Source organism: Rhincodon typus, chromosome 15 (assembly GCF_021869965.1).
Source record: "Rhincodon typus isolate 14 chromosome 15, sRhiTyp1.1, whole genome shotgun sequence".
NCBI lineage: Eukaryota > Metazoa > Chordata > Chondrichthyes > Orectolobiformes > Rhincodontidae > Rhincodon > Rhincodon typus.
This window is the reverse complement of record NC_063346.1, coordinates 53462514-53476641: the sequence shown is the minus strand read 5'-3', so window position 1 is coordinate 53476641 and position 14128 is coordinate 53462514. Positions and strand designations below refer to the sequence as shown.

The 14128-nt window shown below is 41.4% G+C and overlaps 1 protein-coding gene across 6 annotated transcripts in view; it reads right to left on the bottom strand.

Annotated features, from left to right (window-relative positions):
* Positions 1-14128, bottom strand: part of ndrg4 (NDRG family member 4) — a 156300-nt gene that overhangs the window by 16514 nt on the left and 125658 nt on the right. For all 6 annotated transcript variants that reach the window (XM_048605742.1, XM_048605744.1, XM_048605743.1 and 3 more), the window contains 4 exons: positions 6512-6615; positions 5610-5666; positions 1930-1981; positions 831-878 (listed from right to left, as the gene is read on the bottom strand). In XM_048605742.1, coding sequence (XP_048461699.1) covers positions 831-878; positions 1930-1981; positions 5610-5666; positions 6512-6615 — 261 coding nt within the window. The remainder of the gene's footprint in view (positions 1-830; positions 879-1929; positions 1982-5609; positions 5667-6511; positions 6616-14128) is intronic.

The window sequence follows — 14128 nt, the reverse complement described above, 5'->3', positions numbered from 1 at the left end:
ATCAATGTCTCCACATTCATCCCATAAATCAATATGAATTCCAAGAAATAAGAATGTCACTAAGTGAGATTAGATCCAGGCCACCCAACTGTCCTGTACCTTTACATCAGCAAGTACTCATACCTATGCTCCAGCTGGACCCCCTCTGCTCCACCTGTACTTTTTCTTTTACTCCCTTCTTCTCAAACATCTAATTTTAAACTTACCCGTACGGGACTAAAGGAGGCGAGACCCTAGACCGGAGGAAATTGCAGGGAGGAGGCGAGACCCGGACCGGAGGCCATCGCAGGGGAGGCAAGTCCCAGAGATGAGTCCTGGACTGGAGGCCTCAGCAGGGGGATGAGGCCCTTGCAGATTAGAGGCAAGGCTTCAAGTTTTGAAGCCCAGCATGGTAGGCACACTTGGCCTGGTGCAGTCTGGAGGCTAGTACTGGCACAGACCTGGGTGAAAGGGACTGTAATTCAAGTACTTGTTTTTCCAATTTATTCTTATGCTGGACTTACTTTTCTTTCAATTTTGTACAAAATACTTAAGTATCTGTACCTAAGAATCTTGTATCTAAGATGGTGCATAAGCAGTAACATTGCAAACTTTTCACTGCACTCATTCGAATGCACGTGACAATAAAGCAAATTCTAAATTCTAAATTCTAAAAAATTTAAGCTAATAATCTGGGTTAGTTTAACTGGAACGAAATTGCTCACTTTTTTTCCTTTATTTTAATTAAATTGCTCTGGTATATTATGTCACACCTGTGGGGTGGCTAGAACATTCACATGCATTTAACTACCATCTGTTTTAAGATTACAGCTAGTCCAGACATTCAATACCTTGAGGAAAGTTGTCTGAGTTGGGTCCAGCTTGGAGTTACATTCCACCTGGGATTGAAAGGGCAGCATTAGTACAAAACCATGATGAATGATAAAATATGTAACATGTTATAAGCACTAATTCTATTTCCCAAAGTAGCGACAAGAACATTCTTGGTCAATATGTGCTCCAATATTGTACATATGTTCATGAAAATTTCGTCTGCTCAGTATTTGAGTTTCAAAATGATATGATGATATATTTGTAACTTTGTCAGAAACGCTTACTGGAGGAACTTCTACTGTACATGTACCAAGCCCCTCATCGTACACGTACCATGTCACTACTCACATCAACCAGGGCACTCCTTCCTTCACTGTCAACTGCCTTTCAGTTATTCACTGGGTTGTGGGTCAACTAAATACATTGCAAATAGCATGCAGTTGTTGCAAGTATTGGACTAATATGACACTTTCCTTTTCTAAATTTTGGCATGCCTTTGTTGATAAAATGATCATTATTTCATCTCAAGGTGAGTAATACCATGAGAGATCTTTAGATATTGATCCATCTTGGACTAAGGGTAATTAGAATATTAGACAGGAGCTTCAATCCCATTTGGCAATACTTGTAGGAAAACTAAGGTCATCTACTAGTGCTATAATTCATTGAAAATCAAACAGAGTAAGACATATATCAAACCTAGCAAAACAACATCATGCATAACCCAACATGTATGAAGAGCTGGGAAAAAGGTACATCAGTTGCACTGCTCAAATGTGTACTAGGGAGACAAACAGGGATAGAATCAAAACAACTCTCCTTCCGAGATCTGCAGCCACGCATACACTGTAAGGATTTATGCGCACCAAACTGACTTCTGGTTTCAGAAGCCAATGCCACATACAGGTCTCAGAGATCTGCACACTGAAAACAAAATAAGAGGGAGTATTGAAACCATGGCAGAAAAATGAGGACTATTCCTTTGTTGTGCGGTGTTCCTGAGTGTTACTAGATCCTTACAAACAGCAATACTTTCTCTTGCTTCAAGGAGATGAATGTATAGAAAATACCCTGGCCAGCCACTGGATGTGATGCAGATTTACTGCCCGTACTCACCACACCTTCCTCTGCTGGGGAATTGTCCCCCACAACCAGCATCACTGGACACCTAAAATGAAATAAAGACAATCAGCCTGTATTCTTGTGCCTGCAAGTTCACAAAAAGTATGGCATCATTCAACACCTCATCTCTGAGGTCATTTCTCGTTATAAGGTTAAGTGGAACATTTCAATGGAATTGCCGTAACGAAGTGAGGGCTCCCACTCAGACTTAGCCCACTTTCTATGCTGCAAATTGTGAACAGAGTGAGAGTGTGAGCTGGCCCAGACATACAGAACAAAAAAAATGAAAAAAAGAGGGTCACCTCCACTGTTACAGAGTTGGGTATGTAAGGTTCAGAAAACACTCACATCCAGGCTTTTGGTGTAGAATAGTTCCACCATGTGAAAAATAAAACTAAATAAAAGTAAGAGACTCACTCCCTAAAAGATTTTATGCAGTCCGTACAGAATTCGTTGATAGGATTCACTACCCCCAGTCCATAACCGAAGAACTCTAGAGATTAGCTGATCATATATATGTTTTGAGAGTTTACCAACTCTGATCACCCTTGTAAGGAGAGCTCCACATTTCCTCAAAAGGTATTCAATTGCTTTCTTAAAACTGAGTTTTGCACCATCACTCTGCGTAGTGTTGTACCAACTATCACCCTCATTACAGCTGACTGAATCTTCAATTTCGAGCTATTTTGTTTCATACATTCATGATTGAAAATAGGTAAGGAACCTTGTGAGGGAAATCTATAAGTCAAGCCATAAAAGAGATGTGCTGAAGGAGTTTGTAGCTGGAGGAATAATTTGCACGGATGCAGAGATTGGGATTTTCTTCGAGGTGAAGTAGTGACAACAGTTTTGAATGGAAAAGAACACTACCTTAGGAGTGGAAACAGTTTATAATGGCAGCCAGCAGAGGAAGGTTGGGTGATCAGCAGGCAATGGGCGGTGGGTGGGGAACTTATTGGACCAGGAGGTGGATCCGTTGCACAAGACAAGCTCAGTGAAGAAATCAGGGAAGGAGAAATTCTGAAAGAAAATGCAGATCCACAGCAAATGCAAGGATAAAGGAGAAAGCAATACAGGAAATGAATGTTTTCAATTTCAGTAATAAGCATATCCATAAACTGAAACTGAAATTTAATTGAAATCACAGAGAATAAGATATTCTGTAGAGTGGTCGGAAGGGGCTGTTGTGGATTTTGAGAGAAAGTCGAAGGGGTTGGAACAAGGTGGTGGTGAAAGAAAGACACCGGAGGAGTAGCAAAAAGACCAAGGTGTGACTTGGTGACAAATGCAATGTCACTGGCTGTGTGAGAAACTACAGCCAAACATGGAGGCTTCTTTAAGGGGAACAATTCAGTGAGGTCAAGGAGACGATGAGCTATATTTACAAAATCAATATTCCAGAGAAATATGTGGAGAGGGCACTGATTGTTATTCCAATGGCAGGGACCAAAAGGAACAGTGGTAGATGGAGTGAATGGGGAGAGGAAAGCAAATAGTAAGCTTAGCCACCAGTGAGTGCCAAATATCAGAAAAAATTGGTAAGCAAGGAGGGCAGGACAGTTCAGTGCTGCTGGTCAGTAGGCAGTAATGGTGCCCTGATGGTGAAATGTAGAAAGAGACAGGAGGTAGCTGAGGTTATCTAAGGAAGTTTCAAGCCAACAACAGCACTAGTTGTGGTGCCGCAATGTATCCAAAAAGGGAAAAACAGAAAAGGTAATGTGACAAGAATAAAAGGGGTAAAAGCAGGGACTTGGAAGTAATGGGAACTGCTAGAATTCTTTGAGGAGGTAACAAGCAGGTTAGACAAAGGAGAGCCAATAGATGTTATCTACTTGGACTTCCAGACCGCTTTTGACAAGACACCGCAGGAGGCTGCCGAGTAAGGTAAGAGCCCGTGGTGTGAGAGACAAGGTACGAGCATCAATAGAAGATTGGCTGTCTGGCAGAAAGTGGGGATATAAGGGTCCTTCTCAGGAATGGCAGCCAGTGACTACTGGTGTTCCACAAGGGTCAGTATTGGGACCACAACTTTCACTTTATACATTAATGATCTAGACAATGGAACTGAGGGCTTTTTGGCTAAGTTTGCAGATGATACAAAGATCGGTGGAGGGACAGGTAATATTGAGGAGGTGGTGAGGCTGCAGAAGGATTTAGACAGGTTAGGAGAGTGGGCAAAGAAGTGGCAGATAGAATACAACATGGGAAAGTGCGAGCTCATGCACTTTGGGAGGAAGAATAGAGACATAGACTATTTTTTAAATGGGGAGAAAATTCAGAAATCTGAAATGCAAAGGGACTTGGGAGCCCTAGTCCAGGATTCTCTTAAGGTACACTTGCAGGTTGAGTCGGTAGTTAGGGAGGCAAATACAATGTTGGCATTTATTTTGACAGGACTGGAATATGAAAGCAGGGATGTACTTTTGAGGCTTTATAACTCTCTGGTCAGACCACATTTGAAGTATTGTAAGCACTTTTGGGCCCAAATCTCAGGAAGGATATACTGGCCCTGGAGCAGGTCCAGAGGAGGTTCATGAGAATGATCCCAGGAATGAAAGGCTTGTGAGGAAAGTTTGAGGACTCTGGGTCTATACTCGATGGAGTTTAGAAGGACAAGCAATGATTCAACTGAAACTTACAGAATACTGAATGGCCCAGACAGAGCTGGATGTGGAGAAGGTGTTTCCATTAGCAGGAGAGACTAGGACCTTAGGGAACAGCCTTAGAGTAAAGGGAAGAGAAGGAGAAACTTCTTTAGGTGGACAGTGGTGAATCTATGGAATTCGTTGCCACAGAAGGCCGTGGAGGCCAGGTCATTGAGAATATTTAAGACAGAGATAGATAGGTTCTTGATTGTCAAGGGGATCAAAGGTTACGGGGAGAAAGTGGGAAAATGGGGTTGAGAAACTTATCAGACCGGGTTGAATGGCAGAGCAGACTCGATGGGCCAATTGGCCTAATTTCTGCTCCTGTGTCTTATGGTCTTAGGTTTGCAAAAAATGTGCACATGCTCAGCGCCAAGACATTTCAGTTCACCTAGGCAAGGGCATTAGCCAAACAGGGGGGAGAAAATATGAAAGTCTAAAATTAAAGAAATATTTCCCTTCAGAGAAAGTGGTATCAGCAACAGTAACACTCCCCCACCACATCTCAGTGACTGGACTACTCACCTCATCCGGAGGCCAAGATAGGAATAACCATCCTCACACTGAGGCCAGTGACTAGAATTCTCATGCTCACACTGGGGCCTGTGACAGGAATACTCATGTCACACTGGTGCCAGTGACCAGCCATCCTCACACAGGGGCCAGCCTCAGGGTTATTCCCACTCACACTTGGTTCAGTGACAGACTTCTCATCTTCACACGGGGGCTAGTGTCAAGGATATTCCCACTCACATTTGGGCCAGTGATGGGAATAATCCTCACAGCAGGGTAAGTGTCATGAGTTCGGTGACAACAATTTTTCCCTTTCAATCAGAAGAGTTAGTGACAAGGTTATTTCCCCTCACAGTGGGGTCGTTGATAGGGATATTCATACCAGAGCTGAAATAAATCAAGATTGAAGGATAAGGAATGATTCAGTGTTTTATAAATTCAGACAACAGATGGAATGGCTGCAGACAGACTAGAGTTGAAAAGGATGATAAACTGAGGGATGAGTGCAATACTTACTGCAGAGTCTTAGCATTGGCCACAGTTCCAGGTCTGTTCATTTCCAGATCCCTGCGACTATCAAGAAGAAACATTTATTAGTTTTAAGCACGAGTCAAGTGCGATTCCATTTTCATTTCATGAAACAAGTGAACATGAATGCCCTTGAACCACAGAGTGTTATCAGGGCTCAGACTACTGGAGAGGGGACTGGATTCACCTTTCCTGAGCTTCCTCCCTCTGGGGACACAGGATCTGGACGATAATTTGCCCCCTACATATAATCTCAACTAAGAGATAGTGAAACTCAACCATATCAGGAACTACTAAACTCAAACTTTTGAAGTGTAAGTCTCAACCCAAGTAGTCAACTGCTGCATTTGTTTGTATATCATACAAAGTTTTTCAACATTAGACCAACATGAAACAGGGAACTGTAGTGAACCGGTCCAGTCAAAGGCCTGGCACAATGGGCTGAACGGCCTCTGCCTACATTGTCACTTCAGAAAATTCACATTTGCAAAAAGAATGCAAATTGTAAACATGGTTTTTAGATTAAATATAATGGCTCTAAATGCCCGTGAGCTAATAGCTTTTCTAAAGTGAGATCAAAGCTACTGAATTTTTACTATCACTTCCACAGAGGTGAAATCTGTGCTTAAGATAAAATGGTGTCAGCTCTCATTGCTCAGCCCTAACTTTACATCAATATTGCCTAAATGAACTCTGTCTGTTGAAATGGTGTCTGTATCAAGTAATACCCATGACAATGTTGTCCTTACTGAGGTCTATCTGTGGCAGTATTACTTGTACTGAGGAGTATGACACTGTTACATTGTGGAAAGCTTATGACAGTATTAATTGTATGGAGGAGTTGCTGTGACAGGATTCCCTGCACTGAGGAGTGCCTCTGATCGTGTTACCTGTTGTACATGTTCCAGAAGAGCTGCAGATTACTCTGGTTGACGTTAGCTCCTATCTGCTGTCGGAGGCTCTGCACCAGCTCCGTATTGTTCATCAGTTCCTCCTGAGACAGGAGGTAGAAACACTGTTACACACCACTTTGCTGACTACTGTCTCCACCTCCTGCTTTTTCCAGAAAAAAGATCTCGTTCCCTGTACTCTCAAAGACATCAATCCCATGCTGGGTATGACTGCGTGGGCACAGGCCATCCTGTGACACCTCACACAAGTGGGCATCCCTAAAGTACAGGACCTGTCAGCAACTAGACTCAGGTGTCCTAACCATAAATTTCCTCCCTCAACCCCCTTCCTATAGCTTGTTGTCGTCCTTATTTAGCCCCTACAGCTCTTATCAGCCAATTCGATAAAACAGGCACTTCAATTTCTACAGCAGTTTATTAAGCCGCAAGTGCTTCACAACCATGAGTTACTCTGAAGTGTAGAGTTTGTTTCTTAATAAGTTAATGTAGCAGCCATTTAGCAGACAGTATGACTCTACACACAGCAAATGTCTTTCATCTGTTTTTAGTGATGCTGGGCAGGAAGGCGGCATATATCAGGTATCACACCTGTAAAAACAGATTGCTGATTGTTTGCGGAGTTATCATCTAAGGCTTCAAATGGGCATTTTCAGAATTGCTATCTGTTAAACCAGCCTGCTTAAAACCTGGACTAGATGAACTCAAACATACATAGCCAAAGCCAGCTATATACACTACCTTACATATTCTGTTAGCAGAAGAATAGGAAAATCTTGTTAGAGCTTTGTAGAGTTGTAGTGAGCAGTTGAGATGGTGGCAATGGGTAGAGGAACAGGGGCGAGTGTAGTAGTAAAAATATTTGCCCACATCAGGAATCTTTTAATCCACTTAAATAATATTTTGCCTAAAGCATTTAAGTCTTGAATTCTGAATAAACACCTGAAAGAACTGCAGAAGCTCTAAATCAGAAACAAAAACTCAAATTGCTAGAAAGGCTCAGCAGATCTGGCAGCATTTGTGGTGAGAAATCAGAGTTAACGTTTTGGGTTAAGTGGCCCTACTTCAGAACCCCAGACCTGCTGAGCTTTTCCAGCAACTTCTGTTTTAGTGTAAGCCTTGAATTTTGTTCAGTTAAAGACTGAACATCCAAATTGACAGGTATTATATGTTTGATCAGCACTGCAGCAACAGAGTCAGAACATTGTGGGTTCAGGTCCCACTCCACAGAACCGAGCAACTCATCTAGGGAGATAATCTAATGCAGTATCAATGGCCTCATTTTAATGTGTCACCCAAATGTTGGCACTTCTGACAGCACATGCAGATGTGACATTAAATGGAAGGGTGTCTGCCCTCGCTGGTGGTATGGAAGAGTAAATTGCACAATTTCAATAAGGGGAGGGATGTTATCCCAGTGTCTTGGCCAATATGTATCCTTTAACAAAAATCATTAAAACAGTACATTTGTTTGTTTATGTTATTCCTGCTTTTGCTCAAACATCAAAGCAATTCATTGACTGTGGAGCACTTTCACAAATACTATAAATTCTGAAATTCTGTAAAAGGTATATTAAATGCAAGTTTATATCTTGTTTGCTTGTTTCCTATCAATGCAATGCACATTATTTTGAACAAAAATGATTTGGAAACAACTATTTATTTCAGATGATACAGCAAATAAGCCAATATCTTGGAATTATTTCAATCATCTCAAATCCTAAACCAAATCAGACAAGTACCTTGAAAAATATAAAGGGAGCAGAAAATAACTTAAACAAGGAATTAGGAGGGCTAAAAGGGGCCATGAAATGTCCTTGGTAAGTAAGATTAAAGGAGAATCCCAAGGCGTTTTATACATATATTAGGATTAAGAGGTTAGATAAGGGCAAGGATAAATCCACTCAAGGACCAATGAGGGAATTTATGCATGGAGCCGGAGGAAGTTGGTGAGGTCCTTAATGAGTACTTCATATTGGCATTCACCAAAGTGAAGGACATGAATGATTGCAAGCTGAGAGAGAGGTATGCTGATGCTCGAAGGCATGTTGACATTAAGGAAGTGGTGCTGTGTGTCTTGAAAAACATTAAGGTAGTTAAGACCTCAGGGCCTGATGGGATCTATCCCAGGATACTGAAGGATGCGAGGGAGGTGATTGCTGGGGCCTTGACAGAGATCTTTGAATTCTCTTCAGCTACAGGCAAGGTCCCACAAGACTAGAGAACAGCCAAAGTTGTTCCTTTGTTTAAGGAGAACAACAGGGATAATCTAAGGAATTACGGACCGGTGAACCTTACATCAATGGTAGGGAAACTATTGGGAGTCAATACTTAGAGACAGAACTTACTTGCATTTGGAAAGGAATGGACGTATTAGGGATAGTCTGCATGGTGCTGTGTGGGAGAGGTCTTGTCCCACAAATGTGATTGAGATTTTTGAGGAAGTGACAAAGATAATTGATGAGGATAGGGCACTGGATGTTGTTTAAATGCATTTTACTAAAGCTTTTGACAACGTCCCTCATGGTAGGCTGCTCCATAAAATTAAGTCACATGGGATCCACGCTAAGTTGATAAGTTTGATACAAAATTGATTTGGTCATAGAAGACAGAGGATAGTTGTTTTTCTGAATGGAGGTCAGTGACTAGTGGTGTTCTGCAAGGATCAGTGCTGGGACCTCAGTTGTTTGTAATGTGTATAAATGATTTGGATGAAAATGTAGGCAGTTTAATTATTAAATTATTATTAATTATTTGTAAATGACACAAAAATTAGTGGAGTTGTGGATATGAGTAAAGTTGTCAAAGAATAAAGAAGGATTTGGATCAGTTGGAAAGTTGGGCAGAGAAATGGCAGATGGGAGTTTAATCCAGCCAAGGGAGAGATGTTGCATTTTGGCAAATCAAATGCAAGAGGAAAATATACAGTAAAGAAACCTTAGGTGTACTGACATACACAGAGATCTTGGAGTGCAAGTTCATAGCTCCCTGAAAGTGGCAACATAAATGGATACTCTGGTAAAGAAGGTGTACAGCATGTTTGCCTTCATTGGTTGGGGCATTGAATATAAAAGTTGGCAAGTCATGTTGCAGCTGCATAAAACTATAATTAGGCTACATTTGGAGTATTGTATGCAGTTCTGGTTGTCATACTATAGGAAGGATGTGGAGGCTTTGGAGAGGGTGCAAGAGAGGTTTGCCAGGCTATTGTCTGGATTAGAGTATATCGGCTACAAGGAAATGTTAGAAAAACCTGGATTGTTTTCGCTAGAGTGTTAGAGGCTGAAAAGGCAACCTGATAGGAAGATATAAACTTATGAGAGGTGGGGTAGGTGAAAAGTTTGAGTCTTTTTCCCAGGTTGGAAATGTCAAATACGAAGTGGCACAGCTTTAAAGGTAGGAGGGAGAAAATTTAAAGGAGATGTGCAAGGCGAAGTATTGTTGAGGTTGGTTGGCTCGCCGAGCTGGTTTGTTGTTCCGCAGACGTTTCGTTACTGTGCCTGGTAACACACTGACGCTTCATTTGAGGCTGCACTGAGGATGTTACAAAGCACGGTAACGAAACGTCTGCGGAACAACAAACCAGCTCGGCAAGCCAACCAACCTCAACACCCACAACCCGAGCTACAAATCTACTCCAAAACCTTAAAGGCAAAGTATTTTACACAGTGCCTGGAACGCGCTGCCAGGGGAGGTGGTGGAAGCAGATACAATAGCAACACTTAGAGGCATTTAGGCAGACACATGAACAGGCAGGGAATAGAGCAATACGGACCATGTGCAGGCAGATGGGATTAGTTTACAATGACATCATGATTAGTGCAGACATGGTGAGCCAAAGGGCCTGTTCCTGAATTGTACTGTTCTTTAAAATATATTATATCCCAATTCTCACAATGTTTATTAAATGTAACGTCATAATTACTACACCGTATTCTGGCTATCTCACTGTACCCTAACTCTTATAAAAAATACTTATTCTGCATCTAAATTATTACATTGTATCCTAACCTTTCCCATCTATTAATAATATGCCTTCTATCTTTGATACAAGTTTAGTTTGCAGTTCAACTTTATCTTAAATTCCAACTCAGTTTCATGTGCTCTGAGACGCGTTAAATACAAATGCACCAAATATTGGTTTCAAGTGCTGTTATCCCAACTCTCCTGAAGCCACTGCTTCAAACCGGTCTTTTGAACCAATTGCAAATCCACTCCTCTTCAAAATAATAGCACAGTTAAAAGCTGCATCCGGAGAGCTAATCTTTGAAATTCATGTTTCTGCACCAACTCCTCTGTCAGCGCTCTCGATAAAGAACTTTCATTGCTACATTCTTTGACGTTCTAACTAACAGGAAGGTTTATCCCTGCCTGCTAACTCAGAACCCCCGCACTTCCATAAAAGCTCTGATCCCATTGCTCTCGATATGTGGAACTGTTAATTTACATTGCCCTCACTTCACAATCTCCTACTCAAATTTCAGTTTTCCCATTTCCTTGAAAATTGACTTATGCTCAATGTATTCCCAGAAAAAAAAACACAGTATTATCCTTCTCCACTTTTACCTACTGTCCTAATGTTCTTGGCATCTAAACATTGTGGAAAATGTTAACTTTCTAATTATCAATTAGAGAAACCAAATGTTAATCCAAGATTTCCAATGCGATCTTTGATACAGCTGTTCCATGTGTGAATTCTGCTTAAGCACTTTAGCAATGAACCATTATTGTTTTGCCAGCTCCAAAGCCTCTGACAGAACATGATCCTGTGTTATTTTAAACAATTTATTTTTATTTTTTCAGGGGATGAGGGCATCGTTAGCTTGGCCAGCATTTATTGCCCATCCCTAATTTCTCAGAGGGCAGTCAGGAATCAACTAAATTGCTGAGAGTCTGGAGTCACTTGTAGGCCAGACCAGGTAAGGATGACAGTTCCTTCCCTAAAGGACATTAGTGAACCAGATGGGTTTTTAACAATAATCAGCAATGACAATCATCATTAGACTCTCAATTCCACATTTTTATTGAATTCAAATTCCACTCTCTGCCATTTGAACCTGGGCTACCAGAACATTACCTGGGTCTTGGTTTAATAGTCCAGCAATAATACCACGAGGCCAACACCCACCACCGTCCCCCCCAACCTCCCAGTTACATTGTACGGTCTCCTGCAAAACTATGTTCATTTAATCAGGACTACTGGTGACAGATTCAGTTCGTTCTAGCTTTTATCCCACTTTTCTACGTTCAAGCCAATGTTCTTTGGCTAGTAATTCATACATTGAAATCCTTTCAAATCACGCAACCTTAGTTCAATGCTTAAATCACGACATCTTGATACTTTGATGAAAATACTTCTTTTAACATCAATTTTCAATGCCTAAACATCCTTTGATCTTTAACACTGTGCCTTTGATGACTCCAACAGTATTATTTCTAAATGTGTTATTTTTAATTCCCTTGGACTTAAACTGAATCCTCTGATCTTGCTCATCTATAAAGCTGACTCCAAACTTAATGTCTACATTCATGCTTAACAGTTTATTCCTCAACATTTTAACCCATTGTGAAGTCTAATTCTATCCAAGAACTGAATCTACTTTCCATATCTGGGGAAAAAAACCAAAGAACTGCAGATGCTGGAAATCAGAAATAAAATCAGAAATTGCTGTAAAGACTCAGCAAGTCTGGCAGCACCTGTAGAGGGAAAGCAGAGTTAACGTTTTGGGTCCAATGACCCTTTTTCAGAACGTAACTGTAGCTAGACAAAAATTTGTATATATGCTGGAAATGGGGTGGGAGAAGGAGGAGTAAACGATAGGTGGAGATGGAGCCCAGAGAGAGAGAGAACAACAGTGTGGCAGACAAAGGAATGGGTAAGGATCAGCCTGGGAGAATCAATAACTGCTAATGGGGACCATCAGTAGCTGACAATGGATTGGTTTTGGTAGTAGCCCATGTGATGACAGGGCCTAGTATGTGAGGGTTGGGGTGAGATGCTCAAGCCTTAAAATTATTGAACTCAATACTGAGTCCTGAAGGCTGCAGGGTCCTCAAAAAGAAACTAAGATGCTGTTCTTCCAGCTTGCACTGAGCTTTGCTGGAGCACTGCAGCGAACTTGAGACAGAGACATTGATCACGGAACTTTTGCCTAGCTACAATCATTTCTGAAGAGTCACTGGACTCAATGTTACTCTGCTTTCTCTCCACAGATGCTGCTCGACCTGCTGAATTTTACCAGCAATTTCTGTTTTAGTTCCATACCTGGAGGATCTTGTTCGATCTCTCTCATCCCCTAAAGATATAGCTAGCTTGTCAAGGGTAGACGGTACCTCAGGGAATTATTGATGATAGTCCCTCAGAATTTTGAGTCTTCTTGTTTGGTAAGGAACTCCTGGTATTTCTGCCATCCAAACATTCTCTACTTTTTCAATCTATCTTGTCTTCATTTTTCATGCTTTTCTTCTCCAGTCAATGCTTCAATCTTCTCTCCTGTTCTTTCCAACTTCCAAATATGCAATATGATACAGTCTGGTCACCCCACAACTTCACTGGGTTAAAACCAAGTCTGATCAGATGGTAACTGTGCCCAAGATTTCTTAACCTTTGAATTTCCCTTGTTTTCTCAGTATCCTTTCCTTACAATGTACAGAATTTTAAAATATGAGCTTGGAATCAGCCTAACCTGACTCTGATATACCTAATTTTTAATTTTTTTTCAACTTTGGACTGCAGGCCTTTTAGTTCAGTTTCTCAACTTAAAACAAAGCGAAGCCATTAGGGACATGTTAGGAGTCAGACAGATGACATACAAAATGAAACAGGTTGCAGATTTAGTTAGATGCCAAAACATTGATATTAATCTTACACTGAATCAGAGATAGTAGGAACTGCAGATGCTGGAGAATCCGAGACAACAAGGTGCAGGGCTGGATGAACACAGCAGGCCAAGCAGCATCAGAGGAGCAGAAAGGCTGACGTTTCAGGCCTAGACCCGAAACGTCAGCCTTTCTGCCTCTATTAATCTTACATGTCTGGTGGACAAGTGAGCCACTAAAAATGAGTACAATAATTAACTTGGCATTTGACCCTTTCTCACCAGTGGCAATCTTAGCCTGCAGGGTTCTACTGGCACATGTGACACTCACTTAAAGTGGGCAGAGGCCTCATACATTTATGCAGATCATGGTCCCCTCACTGTATTGTTACTCGGGCTTCAGCAGAGAAGCCTGACAATGTTGAAGAAGGCCTTCTAAGTCAAGTGGACAACCTTGATCCATACCTGAAATACTAGGTACACCCTATGATTTATCAATCTGTCTGAGAGCTTGCCTTTGAGGGCCTGCCTTCCTGACTTTCCCTCCCATTTCTGGCAGTTTAGGTTATACACCTGACCTGCAAGTTATAGATGAACTCGGGTGAAATTATTGATTCTAAGTTCTGGGCCAGCCAACTGCATTTCCAAACGCTCTTCAGCTTCCCACTCCTACATTAAAATTTGCCTGCTAGTTTACGCTTTTCAGAACAAATTACGCAACATTTAAGGATAGTAGGAACTGCCGATGCTGGAGAATCTAAGATAACAAGGTGTAGAGCTG